This window comes from Podarcis liolepis (assembly GCF_965112155.1).
Source record: "Podarcis liolepis genome assembly, chromosome: Z".
Lineage (NCBI taxonomy): Eukaryota > Metazoa > Chordata > Lepidosauria > Squamata > Lacertidae > Podarcis > Podarcis liolepis.
This window is the reverse complement of record NC_139570.1, coordinates 10,730,323-10,754,235: the sequence shown is the minus strand read 5'-3', so window position 1 is coordinate 10,754,235 and position 23,913 is coordinate 10,730,323. Positions and strand designations below refer to the sequence as shown.

General features: G+C 44.7%; 1 protein-coding gene across 1 annotated transcript; it reads left to right on the top strand.

Annotated features, from left to right (window-relative positions):
- Window positions 1-49: 49 nt before the first annotated feature.
- STEEP1 (STING1 ER exit protein 1) lies at window positions 50-9,778 on the top strand. The gene is made up of 7 exons (XM_083486620.1): window positions 50-303; window positions 1,841-1,958; window positions 2,392-2,433; window positions 3,085-3,223; window positions 3,927-4,016; window positions 7,249-7,341; window positions 9,271-9,778. The coding sequence occupies exons 1-7, from the start codon at window positions 180-182 to the stop codon at window positions 9,331-9,333; spliced, it is 669 nt and encodes a 222-aa protein (XP_083342746.1). The 5' UTR covers window positions 50-179; the 3' UTR covers window positions 9,334-9,778.
- The last annotated feature ends 14,135 nt before the right edge of the window (window positions 9,779-23,913 follow it).

The window sequence follows — 23,913 nt, the reverse complement described above, 5'->3', positions numbered from 1 at the left end:
GGCACCCTCGTGTATCGTCGATTGGGAACCGGAAGTGTAGGTGCAGGCTTCGTTCAGAGCTAAGATAGCCCTATGGGCCTTTGTAAAAAAGTCGTAAAACCCTAAACGCACTTCCTCGCGAGCAAGAGCAGCTGGCATAGGAGGTTAGCAGGGGCCCGATCCCCTCCTCCTCCGCTGCCATGCCCAAGGTGGTGTCCCGCTCCGTGGTTTGCTCCGACACCCGCGACCGGGAGGAGTACGACGACGGCGAGAAGCCCCTGCACGTCTATTACTGCCTGTGCGGGCAGATGGTGCTGGTTTTGGGTGAGCATAGAGAACCCGGGTAGGGGCGGCCCCGATCCCGCAGGCAGCGCTTCCCTTCTCCGCTTCCTCCATTTCAATCCCACGCCTTGCACCTACCCGGGGCTCTGGGTTTAGCCGGCGCGGTCCTTTCCCGCGACGACCACCCTGCGAGGTAGGCTAGGCAAAGGCAGGCAGGCTTAAATTTCAGCGATGCTGCTGTGTCAACGGCCGCGGACTTCCTTCTTCTCCACCCCCACCAAGGGGTTCCGGGAACTGCAGTTTGTTCAAGGCGCTGCCATCGGGTGGGGGTGCGGGGAGCAAAACCTCAATATTTGGATTGATTTGGGCGCCGCTGAGACATCTCACGAGGCCCGTTCCCCTCTTGGTGCTATAATCATATATTTATTTAGCTCATTCACACCACCCTTCATCCAAAGATCACAGGGCGGTTTACGACATAAAAATGCAAAACATGGACCAAGGAATGGTTTGGTAAATATACCCCACCACCAGGAGGCAGACCCTATTTTCTGCTTTCGTGCCCCAATAAATCATAGAGTCTTGGACCCCCAAGGGTAATCTAGTCTAATCCCCTGCAATGCAGGAATCTTTCGCCCAACATGGGGCTTGAACCCACAACCCTGATGTTACGAGTCTCATGCTCCACCAACTGAGCTGCCCCAGGGGCTGGGTGGTTGTCTGTCATGGATGCTTTAGTTGAGATTTTCTAATTGCAGAGGGTTGGACTAGATGACCCACAGGCTCCCTTCCAACTCAGGGGTTCTGCGTGTTCAATCTCTGTCCCTGTGTTTACAAATAGTCAGTCTGTTTATTTATAGTTATTCACATGTAAAGTTCAGCAGCTGAACTAATAGAAACGTGTACTTTTAAAACTAATAAAAACGTCATACAAACACTTGTACATTTGCAGAGATAACATTGCACACATTTGGTGTGAACAGGCCTATTTGTTCTATGAGAGGGGGGGGGACCTTTCTATCTGTATTTTCTACACCACGAGCAATTTTATACACTTCTCTTTTATTGTTCATTGAGTTCAGTGGGACTTAGGTCGCCTAGGAGCTTTATATTTAAAGCAGTATCATGCCATTTTAAACAGTCGTATTTCCCCAAGGAATCCTGGAAACTGTAGTTTCCCAAAGGTACTGAGTTGTTAGAAGACACCTATTCCCCTATTTACAGTACTACAGTTCCCAGAATGGTTTAATAATGAATCCCTCTTCCCAGGGAACTTGGGAATTGTAGCTCTGGGAAGGCCTCCTAACAACCCACAGCATCTGCAACAATGTTCTGCCTTCACTGTTGGGTAAACATTTGCATGTTTTTAAAAATAATAATAATAAAATTGCGGGGAAAGGAATAATAAAGACCTACTTTATAACATGCTGTGAGGGTGAAAGTACATTTTAAATATATGGAAATTTGTATTTTCTTCCCAGTTAGTTTACTAAAAACAGATGACCCCAGGGACCTTTAACAGGACAGAATTTTGTCCTTATGTGGTGAAAAACTACCCCTCGTCTCTGTGTTTCTGCAGATTGTCAGCTGGAGAAGCTGCCCATGAGACCTCGAGACAGGGCCCGGGTGATTGATGCGGCCAAACACGCCCACAAATTCTGCAACACCGAAGAGGAGGAAAACGTTTATCTCCGCAGGTAGGAAAATCCAGCCTCTTCCACAAAGTCGCTGTGCAAGCATAACGCCTAATCACCCTTGTGGTTCCTTGGCTGCCATTTTTTACTCTACTAGCCTGCATATGGACAGAACAGAACTGAAAATGGTTTACTCAGAAGTTGGGTGTCCTTGCTAAAGGTTTGTTTTCTTACTTGTATAAACCTTGGGGTCTCCCTTGGCTGCTGATACCTCCTTATTTAGTGTAGACGGGGCCATTATAATTACAGAAAGATTGACACTGGAGAAACCAGTTCGCTGTTAATATATAGCAGGAGAGAGGAATGTTTTTCACCCCAAGCCAGTGATCTTCTTTCTTGCCATTGTTAGGGTTTTGTGTTCAGTTCTTCAGCGCAGAGTATGTGTGGTTAGGGTCTTCTGTTCATACAGTCAACACTATCTCTCTTCCTCCCCCAGGCCGGAAGGCATTGAACGGCAGTACAGAAAAAAGTGTGGAAAGTGAGTATGACGTCATAGGTATTTTGGGAATTTTAGCAGTGTCTTATTTACAATTTTATTTGTAAACTGCTTGGAAAGTTCTTCGATTAAGCATTATATGAAACTCCTAAATAAGTAATTAAAATATTATTTGTACACACACACATAAAGGTACATTCTCTCTCACACTCTCACTCTCTCTCTCACACACACAAAGGGAGAGAGAGATTCAAGCTTTTATAACTTTGTTGTTGTTTTTTTAATAGAATTTTTTATTGGTTTTACAAAAAAAAATTATAGACAACACAAACAAAAAAAAGAAACAAACATGTATAATTTCATGTGCTTTTTTTCCATAAACCTTACTTCGTCGACTCCCCCAAACCTCCCCTTTCTACATCCCAATTCCCAAAATTATTTCAGCAAATCCTAGCACTTAATTTTATCAGATTTATCCCTTATTCTTTTCTTTTACTTAATCTTTTACAGCTGTAAACCCCCTTTCCCCCCCTAAAAACCTCGACATTTTAGCTTCCATTCAGAAGCTTTTATAACTTTGTCACAACTTGAGCAATACTTGACCAGCCAATGTGATTCTATTTAATGTCCAATGAATTAGCAGATCATTCATTCTTTTTATTTTATTTTTCTCCCCATCCCCCTACTTGTTAGGTGTGGACTTCTTCTCTTCTACCACCACCAGCAGAAGAACGCCCCAGTAACATTCATTGTTGATGGTGCTGTGGTCAAATTTGGACAGGGCTTTGGAAAAACGAACATCTACACCCAGAAGCAAGAGCCACCCAAGAAGGTAGGGACGAGGAGTCTGTGGAATCATGGCTGCTTCCATGCTGGGAGCTCAAAACTGAGACTGTGGCTCTGATTGCCTGGCTGTTGCTCAGCTTGAACAGTAGGAGATGGCTGTGGCCTTCAAGCTTAGGGTTGGCCACCTTCTGGGGACAGCATACTAGTGGTGGGCAGGGCCAGAGGCAACAAAGGCGAACAGTAGGCTCATTTCTATGCAAACTTGCAAATCCCCCTCTTTCTCTATCCAGGCAATCAAGAAGTATGATCAGAGTTCAAATATACTTTCTAGTGAAGCAAAAATGCTCAAGGAGGGCTGTGTAACCTGGGGAGAATTCCAAGGTCCAGACAGAAGCACCTGGAGGACCAGGGATGACCCATGCCTGGGCTAGGCAGCCCTTTGTTCTGCTCTAGTTCCACCAAAAGTGAATTATTTTCTCTTCCTGTTACTGCTACACTTTAGAAGAGGCTGTTCTGGTGCTGTGAACACAGTTGCTTCTCCATATTCTAAGCCATGGATGAGGAATATGTGGCCCTTCAAATGCTGCTGTACTACAAATACCATAATCCCTGAGTGCTAGTCATGCTGGCTAGGGCAGATAGGAGCTTGGAGTCCAGCAATATAGGGAAGGCTCCAGGTTCCTTGCCACTGTTCTAAGCTCCAAGCTGATGCACACTTAATTAAAAATATACATGCCTTTGTTTTCAAGGTGATGATGACCAAACGGACGAAAGACATGGGCAAATTCAGTTCGGTCACAGTCTCCACCATTGATGAAGAGGAGGAGGAGATTGAAGCGGTGAGTTTTATCTCTCCTTCCCTGTGGTAGTAGGCAAAATTTAGGCTGCCTTTCTGTAGCCATCTTATTTGGCAAGCTAGTTCAGATTGGTGCGTGAGCTGGCCTCTGCAGTTGCTGGCCCTGTAAATTGACTTTTTCCCTTTTGGGAAGAGCTCCAGTATGGTTAACTGGTTAGAATGTAGGATTATTATTATTTGTGAAACACAAAAAAAGTGTTTTATGCTTGAATCAGATGTTTAGACAGGGACTTCTTCATATGTCATTTGCAACTACAAGGACACAATGAGTAAATCTGGTTGCAAAGTCAACAGGGAAAGAGCCAAGGAGAACAGAAAATGCATATATCACTAGAGTGGAACAGACTGTCCCCCAAAACACTCGCACTACACTCATGCTACACTGATATTGCTGATGTTGCTCATCCCCATCCCAGAGTCAGTGCCACCGCCCAGGCAGTCACAGCTTTTGGACTCCTTCCTTACCAAATCAAACACAGAGTCCACTAGCTTGGCTCCCTCTGTGCAGTGGCCCTCGGCATAGTTGTTTACAGCACCACTGTGGCCAAAGACACAGGTCTGTGTGCATACATGTAAGGTCTGAAGATCTGGCCCAAAAGTCCAGACCTGACTTGAGTCTGTTGCGCCAGGTTTCAAGTCAACAAGGATTGCATGGGAGATGTACTTGTTACCAGATGCTTCATTGTAGTAAAGGTAAAAGGTAAAGGACCCCTGGACAGTTTAGTCCAGTCAAAGGCAACTATGGAGTTGTGGCGCTCATCTCGCTTTCAGGCCAAGGGAGCCGGCGTTTGTCCGCAGACAGCTTTCCGGGTCATGTGGCCAGCAGGACTAAACCGCTTCTGGTGTAACGGTACACCATGACGGAAGCCAGAGTGCATGGAAACGCCGTTTACCTTCCCGCTGGAGCAGTACCTATTTATCTACTTGCACTAACCTGCTTTCGTAGTGTTAGGTTGGCAGGAGCTGGGGCAGAGCAACAGGAGCTCATCCCGTTGCAGGGAACCGAACCACCAACCTTCTGATCGGCAAGCCCAAGTGGTTTAGACCACAGTGCCCCCCATTGTAGTATTCACTGATCCTCTCCAGCTGCAGGTTTCTTTCTCTGTGGTAGCTGTCTGTGGGGCCAATGCTGTGCTTGTTGCTGACTATCTCCCAGAAGTTCACGCCAATTGGTTGCTGCACCTGCACACATGGTGATGGCTTTATTCAAGGCTGGCCTCCTTTTACTGGCCATTTCTGTCTCTGGTACACCCACCAGCATTGGCAGCTAGCAGCAGGGAGCGCCTCAGCAAAGATTTTGGCCAGGGAGAACTGCATTTGAAACCTCCCACTCTGCCACAAAGCTTATCATGTCGGCATGGATGTGCTGCTGCCTCTTAGTCTCAGCTGCCTTTGAGGGGTAGAGAAAAGAGGCACCATGAATACATAACGTGCATGTCATACACCCTTGCAAATAAGCCTGCAACAGTAACTGGTGTCCTGAAACAGATAGGTAGCCGTGTTGGTCTGCCATAGTCAAAATAAAAAAATTCCTTCCAGTAGCACCTTAAAGACCAACTAAGTTAGTTCTTGGTATGAGCTTTCGTGTGCATGCATCTGAAGAAGTGTGCATGCACACGAAAGCTCATACCAAGAACTAACTTAGTTGGTCTTTAAGGTGCTACCGGAAGGAATTTTTTTATGGTGTCCTGAAAGACTACTAGCCTATGTTTCCATGCTGGCTGCAGAGAAAGGGAAGCTGTTGCAGGTGCAACTGCCAGCAAAGTGGGCTGAATTCCAGGTACTAGCCCCACTCCTTTGCCTCAGAGGACAGCAGTGGGAGCTGTTGCCTGGCATTAGCAAAGTGACTTAAATAACCCAGATGGCCTCCAGAGAAAAAAGTCTTGATAAACACGTTACTGGGGAAACTGAGCAAAAACAGTGCATACTCCAAGGAGAAAGGAATAGGGAGGTTTTGTCTTTCCTTTGCTGACGCTTTGTACATAGCTGGGAGACATTCAACTAAACATGCAGAGGAAAAGCTCCCTCAGAACTACACAGCCAATCAGGCCCCTTTCTATCCCTGTGAAGATCATGCCACTCTGTCTGGTTGCTAAGCAATGGCTTTACCTGTCCTCCCCTTGGCTGGTTGCTTTAACAATAACAGAATTAACCCTTGTTGCAAACTGAATGAACCCTGCTTTGCGCTTCCAACACCTAGTAGGTGGAGACCAAAAGGAAACACTAGGGGAAGGCCAAGGATGAGGTCTGGAAATACCAAGTGCATCATGATGTTTCTCTTCCTGATGCCACTGAGCTTTTTGCTGTGATAACTTTATGCGATCTGCCCCGAGAGCGTCTTGGATAGAAAGAGTGACATAAGCACTATAAATTAATGGTAATCTTTTGCGAAAGAAACTGCCTTCTACTGCGTGGGCTGCCAGAAGAGTAACAAGGCGAACAATCCCTCCACCATGAAGCCCACTCGTTCTCATGCATAGAATTCTTGGTCACTTATGGCAAGGAGGCGAGCTGTTTAATATAAGGCTGGTGTCATAGTATATACACATGAAAGCCACTTTGCAGCTGGTGAGGAGGGGTAAGGAAGCATCTCTTGAAGAGCCACAAGCCCATGGAACTATTCTTAATATAGATCAGTGAGCAAAAAATAGAAATAGATATCACTGAATCATAGAGTTGGAAGGGACCCCAAGGGTCATCCAGTCCAACCCCCTGCAGTGCAGGAATCTCAGCTAAAGCATCCACAACAGATGGCCGTCCAACCTCTGCTTAAAAACCTCCAAGGAAGGAGAGTCCACCCACCTCCCAAGGGAGACTGTTCCACTATCTTGGGCTGCTCTCTGCAGAGGGTGGTTTCTCATAGGCTGAGCATTCAAGTCTCATCCTCTGTAGCCTCAAATGGTACAGCCAAACAAAAGCTGTACCACGTTATACTGCTGAGTAAACATTTTTTATTATGGGGTAGGGAGGGAGTTGGAAAGGACCCTGAGGGTATATGTATCGGCTTCCAATGGAAATCAAGGCACCAGAAAGGGATTGTTGAGTTAGCAGTTGAGGAGTTTAAATACCTTCCCAAAATAGATGGTGGGGTAGGGAGAAAAGTGTAATGCCACTTCCTTAACTTGCAATGTCTTTTTAATGACTTTTTCTGGTGCAGAGTACTACTAAGTGTTGGACTTTGTGTTAACTTCCCTAACTCTCGTGTGTTTTTCCAGCGAGAAATTGCCGATTCGTATGCACAGAACGCCAAGGTGATTGAGAAGCAGCTGGAGCGGAAGGGCATGAGCAAGAGAAGGCTGCAGGAGCTGGTGAGTTGTCTCCTCCCTCCCTCCCTCTCTCTCTCTCTCTCTCTCTCTCTCTCTCTCTCTCTCTCTCTCCTTCCTTCCTTCCCATTTCATGGATGGCCTAGATCAGGGGTCTGCAACCTTTAAGACAAAAAGAGCCACTTGGACCCGTTTCCGAAGAAAAAACAACAACTGGGAGCCGCAAAACCATTGCGATATTTAAAACAAATATATCTCCGGAGCCACGATCTGACAGCGGGTGGGAAGGTGACGTCAGGACGGTGCGTGACTAACGCACGCACTGCCCCCATGCGACGTCACAGCCAGTACAGTGCCCGCCACAGTGAGGAGTGTCGGGGCGCACAATGCGCCTCCTCCCCTCGCTAGTATCCACCCCGGAGCCGCAGCAAAGATGTAAAAGAGCCGCATGCGGCTCCGGAGCCGCGGGTTGCAGACCCCTGGGCTAGATGCAATCATTTTCTTTATATGCTAGTAAGATTCAGCTCACTGGCTACTTTCAGACAATCACATTTTAGCTTAGGGCTTATCCACACTTACCTTTCTCTGCTTTTCTCAGTAATGATCCACAATTTAAAGCTTCACATGCAAGCAAACACACACCCTGCTTTGGGGTGTTTTTTTTTGATCCAGAACTTTCCATGTGAAAAACTGCTCTTTAAAGTTCAATTGGAGCAAACGTCAATCTGTGGAAAACCCAAATTGACATTTGCTCCGATTCAGCTTTAAAGAGCAGATTTTTCTGTGGGAAACTTGGGGCAAAAGGAAAAATAAGATGCTCAGACACGGAGCGTTAAAGCGTGGACATGTGCCTGGAAAGTGCAGGGCAAAAGGTAAGAGGGGATAATCCCTTAGTTAGCTAAGCCAGGAACAAGCCTTCTGACTGCACAAGTGAGAAAACTGTTAGAATCCCTCCCAGTCCAGACTCAGGGGTGGGGAAACATTTCCAACCAGCAGACTGGATCCTGGAGTAACCACCTCCATGTCACAATGACATCAGGTGACCCAGTGTTCTATTGTAGTGTGGCTTGAGTTGAAGTCACTTCCTACAAAGGAAGTTCCCTGTTGATCTGAGCAGGGCTTGAAATCATTGCTAATCAGCTCATAGGTACTGGCTTCCAGCAGGGGTCAGCTGCAGCACAGAATTCCACATTAGCAAGTTGTCCTGTTCCAGTGCTGTCAAAGACATTTTCCTAGTCTAGGCAGAAAAAAGGGAAACTGCGATTAATTGAATATTTCCTGATATATTCTCTCCTTCTGCACAGGGACGAGTGAGGGAGCTGTGTGTGCTCCCACAAAGCTTATTAAGCTGAGATATAGTCATCCAAATAAGCACATTTCCCCTCTTTTAACAGCACATCTTACAAGGGCAGACAGGCAGACAGGCATGATGAACTCTACAGATATTTTTGTGCCACCAGTATGTTGTGAAGCATTTGTTCTAGAAAAGCACTGAACTGTTTTATCAAGAAAGGTCTGGAATAGTGCCTTCCTGCAGCTAGCTGTCTGGGCTGGGTAATATTCAGACCATTACAGCAGGTTTAGGGAAACATGTTTCATCTCAAGGGCCAGTGAGGGGGTGGGGGGAGCGTGTCTGGAGGGAGCTCTTGAGACCTAGATAGAGAGGCATGAAATGTCTGGAATTGCTCGTGGTATATCCAGGCATGGCGGTATGTCAGATTGTGAAGAAATGTGATTAGTGGCCAGTGAAGTGCATATTCAGGAACACAAGGGATACTTGGTTAAGCTGCTGAGAAACTTGCTATTCCCTGGAATACAATTTGAAAACTAGCAAAGCAGGAGGTAACATTCCTCTAGTCTTTTGTCTGTGTTTCTGAAGCACCAACATAGTAATTAATACTGGATTTAGGGATATTCCAAGAATATTTAATAAAATTTTACCCTTTAATTTTTTTAAAATTTTGTTTTAATCAGGCTGAGCTGGAAGCGAAGAAGGCCAAAATGAAAGGAACTCTTATTGATAACCAGTTCAAATAAGGAGCATCGATATAGAGGACTAGCCAAGAAATGTCATTTAGGAAGCAGGGACAGGGGAAAACACAATACCCCTTCGTCCTTTTTTAATCCGCCCTATGAAATCACTAATTTGCTTCGTTGATTCTACCATGGAAGATGGAACTGCTCCATTGTTTTTATGGATTTTGCATTTTCTTCTGCACACCATGTTTTTAATGTATTCGGAAACTTTTTGAGTTATACTTCCATTGAATTTTACTTCCATTGAATTTTACTTCCATTGAATTTTACTTCCATTGAATTTTACTTCTTCCACTGCAGAGCTGAGAGGTATTAGTTTGCCTCTGTTGTGCAGTTTTTTAAAATTTTTATAATCTTCATATGTATGTAGAAATTTTACATATTGTAAACATTGTGTTGCCAAGGCAGAAACAATGTGTCCAGAGAAATAAACCCCTAACAGGTTGTTTTTATGTGGCTTATCATTTCCCACCCACCCATGTCTCTTGACATAAAGTTAAATTTCTTTTTCACATGTGTATTCCACCGTTCCCTGGAGAGATCAGAGGGGGTAATCTGGAGCTCTCTGCCTGTCTTCCACCCAGATATTGATCACACTAAAAGCCATACTAAAGGTGGCATCAAATGTGACTCAACATTTATCGTGCAGGTTTTAAAAAATGCATGGGGAGGCAATTTAACCATTTCCCCTCCGTTACCACAATATTTGCTTTGGAGGAAATCTCCCTGTCATGCAAATGGGGAATTCCCCTTTCACCCCAAAGCAAATAACAGTGCAATGCTGCAATAGTGGAAGAAAAGCACAAAAGCCCTTCTCTGTACCTCCTTTGATCCTCCCCTCTATAGCTGATTCAATCTACCTTTGTAGGGGAGGGAAAAAGAGAAACCGTGCAGGTCTGATGCCCTCCGGATTTTGGGAGCTCAATTTCCATCAGCCCCAACCAGCATGGCTAGTGGTCAAGGAAGATGGGAGTTGTAGTCTAGGAACAGCACCCTGGTGTAATAGAGGTGGAGATGCAGTGTTTCTCTGGAGCTTTTGTATAAAATCCAAGTTTTCATTAAGCAAGAGAGAGTGATTTTGTTGTAGTAACAATGCTTGGCCTGAAACTATAGCACAGTGCTGGCAAAATTCAAACCGAATAGCCAAGCCAAGCAGGAAGTGATTGGGTTCACCTAGGTTGTTAACTAGGGAGCAATCAAAAGTGTGTGTTCCATGAATGGAAGGAGAGTCCCACTCATGGGAGGGCTCCTGTGAATGGGCAAACAAATCAAAATGATTGCTGAATAGACTCTAGGGTTGTTTTTTTAAAAGCCCTGTGTAAGTTTCTTGCAAAGGAAATGGGTGGCGCTGTGGTCTAAACCACTGAGCCTAGGGCTTGCCGGTCGGAAGGTCGGCAGTCCAAATCCCTGCGGCGGGGTGAGCTCCCATTGCTCAGTCCCAGCTTCTGCCCACCTAGCAGTTCGAAAGCCCCCCCCCCAAAGTGCAAGTAGATAAATAGGTACCGCTCTGGCGGGAAGGTAAACGGCGTTTCCGTGCACTGCTCTGGTTTCGCCAGAAGCGGCTTAGTTATGCTGGCCACATGGAAGAACTGTCTGTGGACAAACGTCAGTGCCCTCGGCCAGTAAAGCGAGATGAGTGCCGCAACCCCAGAGTTGTTTGCGACTGGACTTAACTGTCAGGGGTCCTTTACGTTTTTTATTGTTATTAATAGTAATGATTTTGTTATCATGAGACCATCATATGATCAGGGAGAATGGGAACAAACATGAAAGCTTTGCCCCCTCCAACACTCCTGGAAAGTGGCCATCTGTGGCTGGGAGCCAGCTCTGCTCCTGTTAGGATTACAAGTTGATTAGAAATTGGGGTTCTACAAAGAGTTTGGTAGGCGCATTTTGCGACAGGGAATTTCGTTAGCGCAAGCAGTTTCTGAGCTCTGGGAACAGTACTGCACCTAAGATTTCATATTAAAACTGCAGTGTGTATGGAAGGAAAGATGGACCTTTTTCTGCCTCCCCACTTCTAGCTACTCTCTGAAGACTAAAGAAGAGACCCTCTTAAGTACCGTATTTTTTGCACCATAACACTCACTTTTTTCCTCCTAGAAAGTAAGGGGAAATGTCTGTGCGTGTTATGGAGCGAATGCCTGCAGGTGGCGGGGGGGATCTGCTGCAGTCGTGAGCAGAGGATCCATGGTTCCCCTTCCTTCCCTCCTCCGTGGTTACAAAGCATGGATCCTCAGGATTTTTGCATTGGGCTACTCCAAACTCACTGTCAGATCACATGTCTGTGGCCACAGCATGAACCACAAAAATCATATATCTACTATTTCGTTTAGAATATTTTTTTTCTTGTTTTCCTCTAAAAACTACGTGCGTGTTATAGTCTGGTGCGTGTTATAGAGAGAAAAATACGGTATATTATGGGGGTGGGCAGGGGAAGGACTAGACCATGTGAAAAATGAACATAATATTTCAGCTGCACTTCATTTATTTTCAGCTTTATATTTTTGTTATTAAAAAAGTGTGCCTAGACATGTCGTTGCAGCACCCATAACCTAGGTTTAAGGTGCCTCTATTTACTTACTTACTTACTTACTTACTTACTTACTTACTTACTGCTTTAGATTTTTAATAAAAATCTCAAAGTGGTTTACAGCATATTAAACCAGTAAGTCAATAAAACACTAACCGGGTGATGTTCCTCCGGCCTCATGAGGAGCCTCTTCAGTAGGGCTGGGTGAGTCTGGGCCTCAGTTTTTTACACTGGTTCTACACGGTGTGGGAAGCGTGAGGACATCGCAACTCAGGGAGGGCACTGGGCTGCTGATGGGACAAGTGTTATTGTCCCCACTTGTGTGTTCTGCATATTTATGAATACAGCGGCAAAATTGTTGTTGGCATCTGAAACAATGCCTCAAGAAACAATGGAGTAAGCTTCCTCTCTGAGGCACAAGCATGGGCAGTGTGTGTTGAGGTCCTGGGCTGCTTAGATGACAAAGACTCCCCCTTTTGCATCGCTGTTGTGATCCAAAGGGAAGCAGATCAATACATTTGGCACCAGTTTGGCTGCAGGAGTTGCCGGAAGGAGGAGTACAAGGCGCCACCCAACCGGTTTAGGGACTCCACTCTGAATTTGTGTAGGGTATACTACTTAGACTTTTCTTTCCCTAAAGATGTCTTGCAATGCAGTGGGTACAGATTTTGCCTCAAGGTTTACTCCTGAAGCCTTTCTCACAAATGAGTACAGTCATACCTCTTGTTACGTTCGGTTCAGGTTACATCCTTTCAGGTTGTGTCCCATGGCGATCTGGAAGTACCAGAAAGGGTTACTTCCAGGTTCTGACGCTCCTGCATGCTCAGATGCTCAAAATGACATCATGCACACGCGCAGAGGCAGCGAATCACGACCCGCAGACGCGGGTAGCATTCTGCTCATATTGCGAACAGGGCTCTGGAACGGATCCCGTTCGCAACCAGAGGTACCACTGTATGGCTGCAAGGCAGCAGAGGTTTAGGATCAGAGTTTTCCTTCTAGATGGGCTACCTTCCCAGGTTGACAAGCCCCACCTGCCCCTCACCTCTCTCCACCATCACATGCAGAAGCTTCCCTCTTGACTGTTGGACCCACTACTGGTCTCATCCGCTCAATCCTCTGGAGCCTGTCTTCATATGCAGGGGAAACACCTAACTCACTGAAGGTTTGAGACCCATTGACTAGCCTCCCTGGATTTAGCCAGCCAATTGAAGCAGTTTTCTGAGTGGTGGCTGCTGTTGCATGCTGATAGCCACAGTTGAGAGCTGAGTGCAGGGTGGGGATCAAAGGCAGACAAACTCCCCAATAAGTTGCATGATGTGACACTCGCCGGAAGTACTACCCCTCCCCTAGCATCCCATACACTCCAATGCCAGAATAGGGCTAATGTGGTCTTATCCCACCCTTCCTCCAGGGGAAACAAAATTAAAAAATTCCTTCCATTAGCACCTTAGAGACCAACTAACTTTGTTATTGGTATGAGCTTTTGTGTGCATGCACACTTTTTCAGCACACGAAAGCTCATACTAGTAACAAACTTAGTTGGTCTCTAAGGTGCTAATGGAAGGAATTTTTTAATATTGTTTTGACTATGGCAGACCAACACGGCTACCTACCTGTTCCTCCAGGGGGTTTGTGGTGTTGATGTGTGTTGTTCTCCTCCACCCCTTTATCTTCGCAATGACCTGTAAGGAAGCTTAGGATGAGAAACAGACTGGGTCAGTGTCTCTGAGCTGCAGTGGTGGCAGGTACCCAAATGCAACTGATGGGGCTGAGAGCCCAACAGAAGGTGAAACCAGAGCCAATGGTTTTGTCTCCAACTACTTCTGTGCAGAGTTCTGCAAGGGACAACACTGAGACTAAGGAAGAGAGGAAAAATAGCCCTTGCTAGACCTGGACTGGATATAAATTCCCAGCTGGGATGGCTCAGTTGGTAGAGCATGAGACTCTTCATCTTAGGGTCATGGGTTCGAGCCTCACATTGGGCAAAAGACTCCTGCATTGCAGGGGGTTGGACTAGATGACCCTCATGCCCTTTCCAACTCTACAATTCTAAGAGAATAGGCAGGTAGGGACTTCTGTTGGGGTAGTGCTCCATTTATTCTAGTGGAATAGCCTCTAGTTCCAAACTCTTTAGTAAAATTCTTACTCCCCCTCCTGATAAGACAAACTTTGTGGTCATCTAATTGCTCTAGCTTTATCGCTGGAACAAGATTCAACCTAATTATATCTAAATAATTCATTGCTGCCCCGCACCTACTGAGATAAAAGGGCAGGACTCCCACTTGTGAAGTGGGAAGTGATCCAACAGGTCTCCTGTTACAATTCTGCCTCCTTCCGTCCTTTAACTATCCAGCTCCGCTACTGTTATGCTGTTGCGGCAGCAAAGCCAAAGGGAGTTGTTAAAACAGTGTGGAGATACTAGCAGTCAGGAGCCTTCCAAATTAGAACATATCACCTTGTTTAACCAAAACAGAAGGCTTGCTAGCAAAACACCAAAGAAAATTAGACCGCAGCAGAGGAAATTAAATGCAAAATATTTGTAGTAGCTTCTCTAACACACGCTTTGGCAGATAGGTTATCTTTTAGCGGGCTACAGAGGATTCATAACAAATGGCAGTAGTTTAGAGTCAGAACAGGTCTCTGCCTTCTGGGTGAAAAGAAACAGCATTGAATCCAGGGAACCAGGTCACTGCAGGCATTTAACAAAAGACTGGGTTGAATATTTATTTCAGGCTGGGCCAATTGCGATCATTCAGAGATTGCTGGACTTCAGCTCCCATCAGCCCCTTCCCCGTACCCAACGGTCAGAGATTATGGGAATTTTAGTCCTGCAACATGTGGCTAGCTTGTATGCAAACTGATGCAGCGCTGTGTTGCCTGCTTTAGGAATCGTTGGCAAGTTTAGGATGCAAGGCAACTCTGCTTTTGAAAATGGTTTGGATGTTAATCTTAAGAGTGTGGCCACTGAGCGGTTCCCAGCTCCTTCACTTGGCAAAAGCCTCAGCAGGCCTCCTCAGAGAGAGTTTCCCAGACAGGCGTTCTGATGATGACATAAGCAAAGGTGGAGCTTTAGTTAATCAAGTAAAAAACACTTCCTGGCATCTTGAATATCCTTAAAAGGAAACGCAGCAGCAGGGAGGGAGGGGACACTGTCATGGCCCATGGGTGACCTTCAGTCAGGTGACAATTAAAGGGCAAAAGAGAAAGGGGAGGGGGAAATAAGCACTTTTCTGCTGCTGAAGGTCATTCTCACAACCGTGGAAGTCAAAAGTCTTCATTCAGTTGCTGCAGAATGCTTGATCTGCAGTCTCTGACAGGCTCAGCTATTTTTTCCACACATACACTGGTAGCAGGGAGGTGTCACTCTTTGCCTGAATCTCTGACCAATTACACTGCAATGAATTCGGGATGTTTTTCTGAGTCCTCTCTAGTCCCATGTTTTATACCTGCAAAATTGGTTTCTGTGCAGGAAGGAGAGGGGACAGTTCCTTGTCTATTAAGTATATGCTTTGTAATGTGAGCTCTGGACAATGAGTGGTCATGGGAAGAAATAGCTGGAGACTCTAGTGGAAGATGAGCAGAAGGGGAAAGACCTCCCTTCTCCCCTCTGCCACATCTGGCTGGATGAAATGCCAGAAAGGTGTGTCCGCCTGAAAGAGGGCAGTCAGGCTTGGGACTGGAGCTGAAAAGAGACACAGAGGCCCTACTCACTGTTACTGAGTGTTATGTCAGGTGAGGTAGCAGCTGGTCAGGCTGGGCATTGGCCAAGTGTCTCTGTGGGGCTCAGAAAGGTCCCTCACTGGTCCAACCTGGCTGTGTTGCCGCTCCCTGCCCTCCCTGCCAGGCTCCCAGATGGTTGTTGTAGTGGTGAACTGGGTGGACAGTAGTACTACTTTTGAATGGGAGCCCAACCTTCAATAGACGAGGGCATTACATCTTGGAGGAATTAAGATGGCTGCCAGCCCCCACAGTCAGGAGACACGTTGGTATGGTTGCTGCATGGTGAGTGGCAAGGTGTTCAGCATGTGAGATTTAATCACAGGCACCAAACTCGCTACACATGAACAAGTTGTGTACAAATGTAAACTTGCCATGGACAAATTTAATGATATTTGGAATTCATTTTTATAAATACCATACTAGATAAAGGTCTGGTTGACTACAATAACAAGTCTCACCCTTTTTTGGGGGGGGGGTAATGTAAGCAATATCTTCTTCTTGTTGTTCTGTTTTGTTTTCTACATGGGTACTATTTCTTGTTTCTTCTTTTTTGTGTCTTATCTTACTCTGCACACTTGTAATTTTGTACTTTTTATTTTTCAGTAAGGAATATAAGCTCTCTCTCTCTCTCTCTCTCTCTCTCTCTCTCTCTCACACACACACACACACACACAGAGGGGGGGCACCATGCTGGAAGCCCCCTGAAGTCTGGCCCAGGTGCTCCTAGAAACCTGGGGTTGCATTCAACTCACTTTTGCTCAGAGTAGTAAGTTGAAGTCAATGGCCATGACCAACTGAGGTCCATTAACTTCAAAGGGCCTAGTCTAAGCCGAAGTTAGTCAAATACAGCAGTGTTAATATTGTGAGCCTCCCATGCTGCACTCAGCCCATATATATGACTAATTAAGCCTTACATCACAGAAAAAACAATACTGGCAGGCTTCCAGTGACCTTCACTCCAAGGATACGAAACCCAATATATTTGCTGGGACTCCTGAGATCTCTTAGCGCTCAGAGACTCAGGTGTGCTCAGCAAAATTTGTACCACTTTGGGAGTGTAGGGATGAGGTGGGCTACATATTAGAATACTCCCCTCATCCAAACAACTACAACCCAGCTCCATGCATGAACAAAAACCATACATGAGGGCAGCCTTTGCCAACCTGGTGACTTCCAGATGATTAGGAATATAACTCTCGTGAGACCAAACCAAGGGGCAATCAAAAAAGAAAACAGCCTCTTTTTAATTTTTACAGACATACTGTACATTCCTTTGCTGCCAATCCTGTAGTCTAAAAACATAGGAGAGGTAGAAAATAAAAACAAGGCAAGGAGCACTCCAGGAATAGTTTTATTTGAAATAACGGTTATTCAGTATTACTACACTCTGTTTTTAATATAGAGCTGTCATGTACCGAGGGCAGTAGTTCAGTGGTAGAACACAAACGGACAATTGATTGATGTTGATTTTTACACTTCTCATGGCCGGGTGTAGCTCCAGTAGAACATATGAAGGTTTTGCTGTCCTCCCTGGGAAATTCCCTCTAGAATTCCCTTTTATTTGCTCATATGAGTTGAGGTGGCTTTTGATCAAGTGTGGGCTGAATTCTTTACAATTGGTGGGGGTTAGGGGGCATTGTGCGTGAATTTGTTTTATGTGTGTAGATCTGTGCATGCTGCAGTGCTCAGCAGCAAGGCTCTATTCCGATGGCATGAATATCACGACGACCAGTAGATTATTATCTGCTGCAGCCTTCATCCGCCTGCACAGCCGTTGTAACATACCGCTTGTTATCTTCCACCTGTTCTGCTGTTGAGGACTTCTTGGATCATTCTTGGTCTAGCTCCTCCCTTTTGACCTTACCGCCTTGGGTGACCCAGCTGGGAGTATGAGACTCCCAACGGCTTCGCTCACAAGGGTCATAGGAACGTGCAAGCCCACTCACCACGACAAGGTGATGATCCAGTGACTGAGTCCACCTTTTCTACTCGGATTCCTTCCAGATGTTTTGAACTGCAGCTCATAGTCCAAAACTTCTGGAATGTTCCAGGTTAGCAAGGACTGAGCTCGATGGACCAGTGGTCTTCCTCAGCAAAAGGCAACTTCTTTTGTCTTTGGAATTGTGGAAGAAAGGCAGAACATTAATAAAGCAGTGACACTTTCATAACTCCATGTGTTCTTTTGTGTGTGTGTTTTAAGGTCCTTCCCTACCAGAAATGATTTCTAATGCTGGAGGAAGCTGAAATTCTCAACATTTATTTCATTTTATTTTTTTAAATGATTTTTGTGGTTTATTTATCAAAATTTAGAGCACCAAAATTTTAAATTAAAAGTTACCTGCAGCGTTTTACTGTTCTCAAAGAAGGAAAGGTTCTGTGCTCTGCCAGATATCTGAAAATCATATTGTCTACAAAATCTTGCAGGCAGGAGGATGAATAAAGTGTAGGTAGGACTCACACTTTCTGAAGGAAACAGCATACTTGACGGTTAGCCTGAACCTGCTGAGCAACTTGTTTGACAGGTAAACAGCTTTGGAGATAGAGGAAAGTTTCTACATCTGGTTTGGTTTGGCCTAAACCAAACTGCACAGCTGACATGAACACATGTTTTAACAAGATTTTATTTTTTTGTAGCATAGATCAGAACAGATTGTCTTTAGCGTTTGTTTGCTTTCGGAAAGCTATTATGTCAGGGAGATTTTTCTCATATACCTCTACGGGAAGGTATGCTTTCTTATTCTATGGGACAACATCTGTTCTCTGTTGCCCAAGCACTGGAACTCCCTGGTTCATTTCACCTTTTGCTTCTTTATGTTCCAATGCAGCTGTAAAGCTTCTTGCTGCATCAGTATTTTGACCTAACCATATTCTAAAAATGTACTCTGCCAGGCATTTCCTAGATTGTTGGCTTTCATCCATTCTGTATTTTAAATTGTTTTTAGGGTCTTTGAAAAAATATGTTTGCTGCCTTGGATGCTTTATTTGAAGTGATCAGAGGGCATGTAAACATATTAAACAAATATCTCAGCCTATAGCCTGAGGTGGTACAGTCCAGAAGGAGCTGTACCACATTCTATTTCTGAACATACTTTTCTTTTTTCACTCTTACAGTGAAATCCAATTCATGGGGGTACAGGATTGTACCATTAGTCTTCTGGATCTTGTGCACAGTACCTGCTGGTATTATTTACTGATTTTTTTTTTACATGTATCCAGCTTAAAAGCTCCCTGAACTAGCTATGTCTGTGATAGGGCATGGTGACATCTGTTTGATCAACATATAGTTCCTAGAAGTGCTGGCTTTTGCCATGAACTGGCAATTATTTATCCATGTGCTCCTCCCTCTGTCTTTTTACCGGGCCATGCTCTTGAGGTCAAAGTACTTCTCTGGCAATAACTTTTCAGCCGGCTGCTTGCCCTCCCCTACAGAGCATAGAGATGCATTCTTCACATCGTGTAAAATTCCTGCTCAGCACAAACACACGGTCACTAAAGCAGTCCGCAGGAGGCCTCAAGCACGAAGCAGCAAGAGAAACCAGCATGTTGGACATTCTTCAGATCCTATTAGGACCAAATTACTGTGACGATTTAACACGCAAATCACTGCTAATTAAGGGATCAGAACTGGCATGGAGGGGAGGGGGGTTAATATTGTCCTCTCCCACTGCAGTCCCAAGGAGAATCCCTCCTTTGATCCTAGAGTTTGTTTTGGGGAAAATTCCCCCAATGGGTCCCTTTGCACCCATAAATCTATAGGAAGGCAATGCCAACACTGGAATGCTGGTATCATGGGGCCCACTGATTTGTCAATGAGGTTTGTGCCAGCTTAAACTTCCACACAGTATACAATGGTTGACTCTTGTTGGTGGCAGTGCAGTGGTCAAACTTTAGCCACAAACTGTTTTCCTTATTAAAACAGCTAACATGAGAGCTGGAAGCCAGGTAATTAACTTGCTATTATCTAAAAGGAAACTGTGCAATACATTAGTTGTGTGAATGCTTTTGGGCTCCAAGATGAATGTCTTATCACAGAACTGAAGAGTTGGAATGGACCACGACGATCACCTAGTAAAACACAGGAATCTTTCACCCAGTGTGGGGCTCAAACCCACAACCCTGAGATTAAATGTCTCCTGCTCTGATCAGCTGAACTATCCCTTCTCCTCCTGTACAAGCCCAGCCGAAATGAATGGCAGGCCTCTGGCACAGTTTCCATTCACTTCAGAGCTTGTGCAGATGACTTTCCCAACAAATGACCTAGTATCTAACACAACTTCTTGTCAATGAAAGATTGTAAGTAACTATTTCAATTAAAGCACTCTGTAAATAACAAGTAATGAATGTGAAAGAAGCTCACTTTTAGGTCATAAATCGACTATATACAACTTCCCAAGCTCCTATGACGTACTATCCCTTCCTGGGCAACCTTCTGGGAACCTTATACCAGGGGCGGTTGGTGCCAGCATCAAAAGTGAGGAAAAGAGCATGGATGTGACTCTTTACCTTTGCACCACTGTTTATTACACTCCAGCCATGCAGAAGTCAAAGGTTTCTACAACATACACACACCCCATGCACACCTCTTTCCTCGCAACCAAGAAACCTTGCCACAGCTCAAGGACACATGGACACATTGCAGGCAGGCAAAAGCACCTGGGGAGTACAAGGATCAGGGCTGATGAGGAGGTGTGGTCTTGCAGAGGGGCATGTTTGGGAAGAGTCATGAGGCCCTGATAAGAGGAGGCAGCCTGAAGGGCTGGAGGCTCCTGTTGCCTGATCAAGCATACTGTCCCACTTTGGGGACTTCCACTGCCAACTATAATTGCACAATAGTTAGTTAGCATCTGAGGAAAGTGGGCAGGGAGAATTGGGGCAGGGAGGGAGTTGCCCCTGTACTTCTGCTGGAGGGTTGTTACTCACCAGGTAATCTTGGGGAAGTCAAAGATTACTCACTTGAACGTTTTCACTACCAGAAGTAGTAGAGTGAGCAAGTGAGCACACTACTACTACTGATGCACACAGGGACCTACTACTACTACTAGTAGTACTATCTTTTTACAAAGTCATCCAAATACATTGAAAATCCAAACACATACAATATATAAAAGACTAGATAGCCACCATTGAATAAATCAGGCAACTATAGATTTAGCTTTAAAGATCTTGGCTAAGCACCCCTGAAACAATCTTGGTAGTTTCGGGGGTATCAACAAATACTGGCTTACAGGCTCTTTGTACATTGATAAATTTGAGCTGTAAGGAAGTCAATAGGAAATCTCTGCGATGGGTGTCAAGAAGAGGGCAAACCAAAATGACTTTCACTAGTTTGATTTCCCTCGATTGTTAGGGGTGGTGAGTTAGGTGTAAAATAGCTCACTATTTTCCCAACACCACTGTTTCTCCAGGAAAAGAAACTGTTACATAACCCAATTTGGCAAGTGATAAATTGGGCCGGGGGAAAGGGAAGAAGCAGCAGGTGCCTAGAGGAGAAAGCTGCTGTGTTGCTCATCTGATTTCAACATATCTGACTCATAAGGGGATATGTTGGTGCTATTTATTAAGCAATTCATAGCCTAAGTGGACACACCTTGATTGCTAAGAGGGATGAGTGAATTTATCAATTTTGGTTTCCCACAGCTTCTCATTTGTTTCCACCTTAAGTTCAGTGCTCCACATTTCCACATCAGCTTGAGATTTATTTATTTTTAAGTCCTCATGAAAATTATTAAGCATTTTAATGCAAATTTATCCCAATGTACACATTTAGGTATTTTTCCTAGTATACATATTTCTGTGAAGCAATTTTCTCTAATGTAATTCTTTTTGTTTTGTTATTTTCACTAATATATGCATTTTAGCCAAGCATATGCATTTTTGTACACATTAATCGGCTGGAGAACTGGATTTCCGTAGATTTCTGCAGTCTGCATATTATTTCTGAAACGGCAAATTGGGCAGGTTCACTTTTAAGTGCAGAGCTCTGCCAATAACAACCTTTCTCGATGCCATCTTGGCGAGAAGTTCACATTTAAATGCCAACTGAATCAGATTTTTGCTCCATATCTTCCTTTGCAGCTTTCTTGAGTGTTTTAGTCTGACTGGCATGTGTTTTTGAACTATGATCACTCTCCTTACTTGCCCGGGAGAGAGACTTGAGTGTGTGAATGCACCTGTTCTACCGTTCAAAGATAAAATTAACTGACCCACTCACTTTTGCTCCTGGGCATACCCACTCCTGGCAGATTGGCTAGAAGAAAATGCAGCCCTTGGGCTGAAAAATGCTCCTACCCAATTTATATTTCGCAGAGGATGATGCTATTAACTGTTACTAGACACAATGGCTTTTCTCTACCTATGCTGTTGGGAGGCAATATGCTTAGGTATGTCAATTGCTGGGAATCACCAGCTGCGATAGTGCTATGGGATTCAGGTCCTGCCATTGGGCTTCCCATTGAGGCATCTTGTGTGCCAATGTGAGAATAGCAAGCTGGGTATTTGGCCTGATCCACCAGCTTCTTATATTCTAACTGCTGGGTCGTAGCAGGCAATCTTAGAAGAGGCACTGTTTACCAAGTGTGAGGGAATAGGGGATACCTCTCTTAAAATGGTTCTTCCCATCTGCAGCTTTTGTAAGTATTTATAATAAAAATATTACATATAAACAAACATGCTGCTTGATTAACCATGGTACCTTCTTAGCCATTGTGGGTTTTTAAAAAATAATCTAACTGGTTTATTGATGAAATCTTGCAGTTCTATTGATGACTAGCCAACACGTGGCCCAGCTCTCCACGATATTGCAATCAAGTGACGTGGCATAGCTGCTAAGAGCAGACGCAATGAGATCCCTCGTTAAAATTTCACCTCTCCTGTGATAGCACTAAATACCCTTGGGCTGTCCACTCTGCCAGCCTCCCACATCAGCCATATAGAGCTAAAAGTGGCCTGTTATACAGACTGTTGTAAGAATTACTAGACAACACATGCTCAGCCAAGCATTTGAGCAACAAAAAGACACTACTATTCTTTCTGCTTCTGATGTTGGAGCATAAGTGTTGCTGTTTCTGTAAGCCCAAGTGGCACCACCAAGGGGGGCGCCAGCAGTAGGAAACCTGAAGTTTGCAGAAGTACAAAATATATTTACGGAGAGAAACCCTAAGGAGGGGAAAACTCAACAACAATCTGTTGAGGACTGAATGTGTTCACTGCTGGCTGGCTGATCAGGGGGAAAAAAGAAGAGACAAGAAAACCAGGTAGGGAACAGAATGAAGTACTGAAGAGATCATGGCTGACTGATTGGAACAGACACGCTCCACACCTCCAAGGTTTGTTGCAAATCCTACTTGCACAAAATTATGTACAACTACACCTTTAAGTCCCCATCAGCTGGATGCTTAATGTTACCTGGAGTGCATCCCAAAATAGCATTGCAAGGGACCTTACTGGGTTTTCCCCTTGAAAGAAAAAAGTAAGGAATATATTATGTTAGTAATAGTTCTATATGCATTAGCATATATATAATAATGTGTGGAAGTGAAATTGATTACATTTAGTGTGCTATAATTATACCCTCTTTATTGCCCTTTTTATTTTTTTATGCACTTTTTCTTTCTTCACTTTATTTTGAAAAAAGAAGAAAGGCACTTCCTATTGTACATTTAACATGAAGGATTAATTTCAACCTCTAGTAGGAAGGTAGTGAACTTGCCGAACTGGAAATCCCAATCCCAATGGCTTCTTTCCAATCCAAGCTGCAACACATGGCAAAGGAATCTGGGCCTTTTTGGAACGGGCAACCAGGGGACTTCAGTCAGCCATGTAAGCATGATGAAACTGCTGCATATCACTCATAACACAGTTGCAGAGAAGAGGAGGTGGTGGCTGTACAGTGAGGGAGCCATAGCTATGGTGTTGATTCCTGGTCAGTGCACTTGCCAAGCCGGTCTTTGGAACTGAACTCTGTGTTCCAGTTAATGCCTTTTAACAATTACGGTCTCCATGTGTAGCCAAGTACTACACAATGAAATTTTCTGTCACTCAGACTGGTGAAGCAGGAAAGAAAATGGAAAGTGGTTTCCCTAGAGCATGGTAGAAGTATTTCATTCCCATTCCCCCAAGCTGCGAAGTTTGGGGTAGTCTTAGACATCAAATGTGTTTTGCTGCAATTATGTATTTGCAAATATTGGTCCTAGCGGTTACTTTGGGAAAGTGTATACTGAGCGCATTCATGTGTGTTTCTTGGTAGACTTATGGGGCTCAGCAGTAAAATAGCCACATCTTCTCCCAGGACTCTCAGGCAGATTTCTCACTGCTACCACAGCAGA

Coding starts and splice junctions, on each gene's coding strand:
- STEEP1 (XM_083486620.1), top strand. CDS start 180: ATGCCCAAGGTGGTGTCCCGCTCCGTGGTTTGCTCCGACACCCGCGAC. Junction 1,959..2,391: donor GAAAACGTTTATCTCCGCAG/GTAGGAAAATCC, acceptor TTCCTCCCCCAG/GCCGGAAGGCATTGAACGGC. Junction 7,342..9,270: donor AGAGAAGGCTGCAGGAGCTG/GTGAGTTGTCTC, acceptor TGTTTTAATCAG/GCTGAGCTGGAAGCGAAGAA.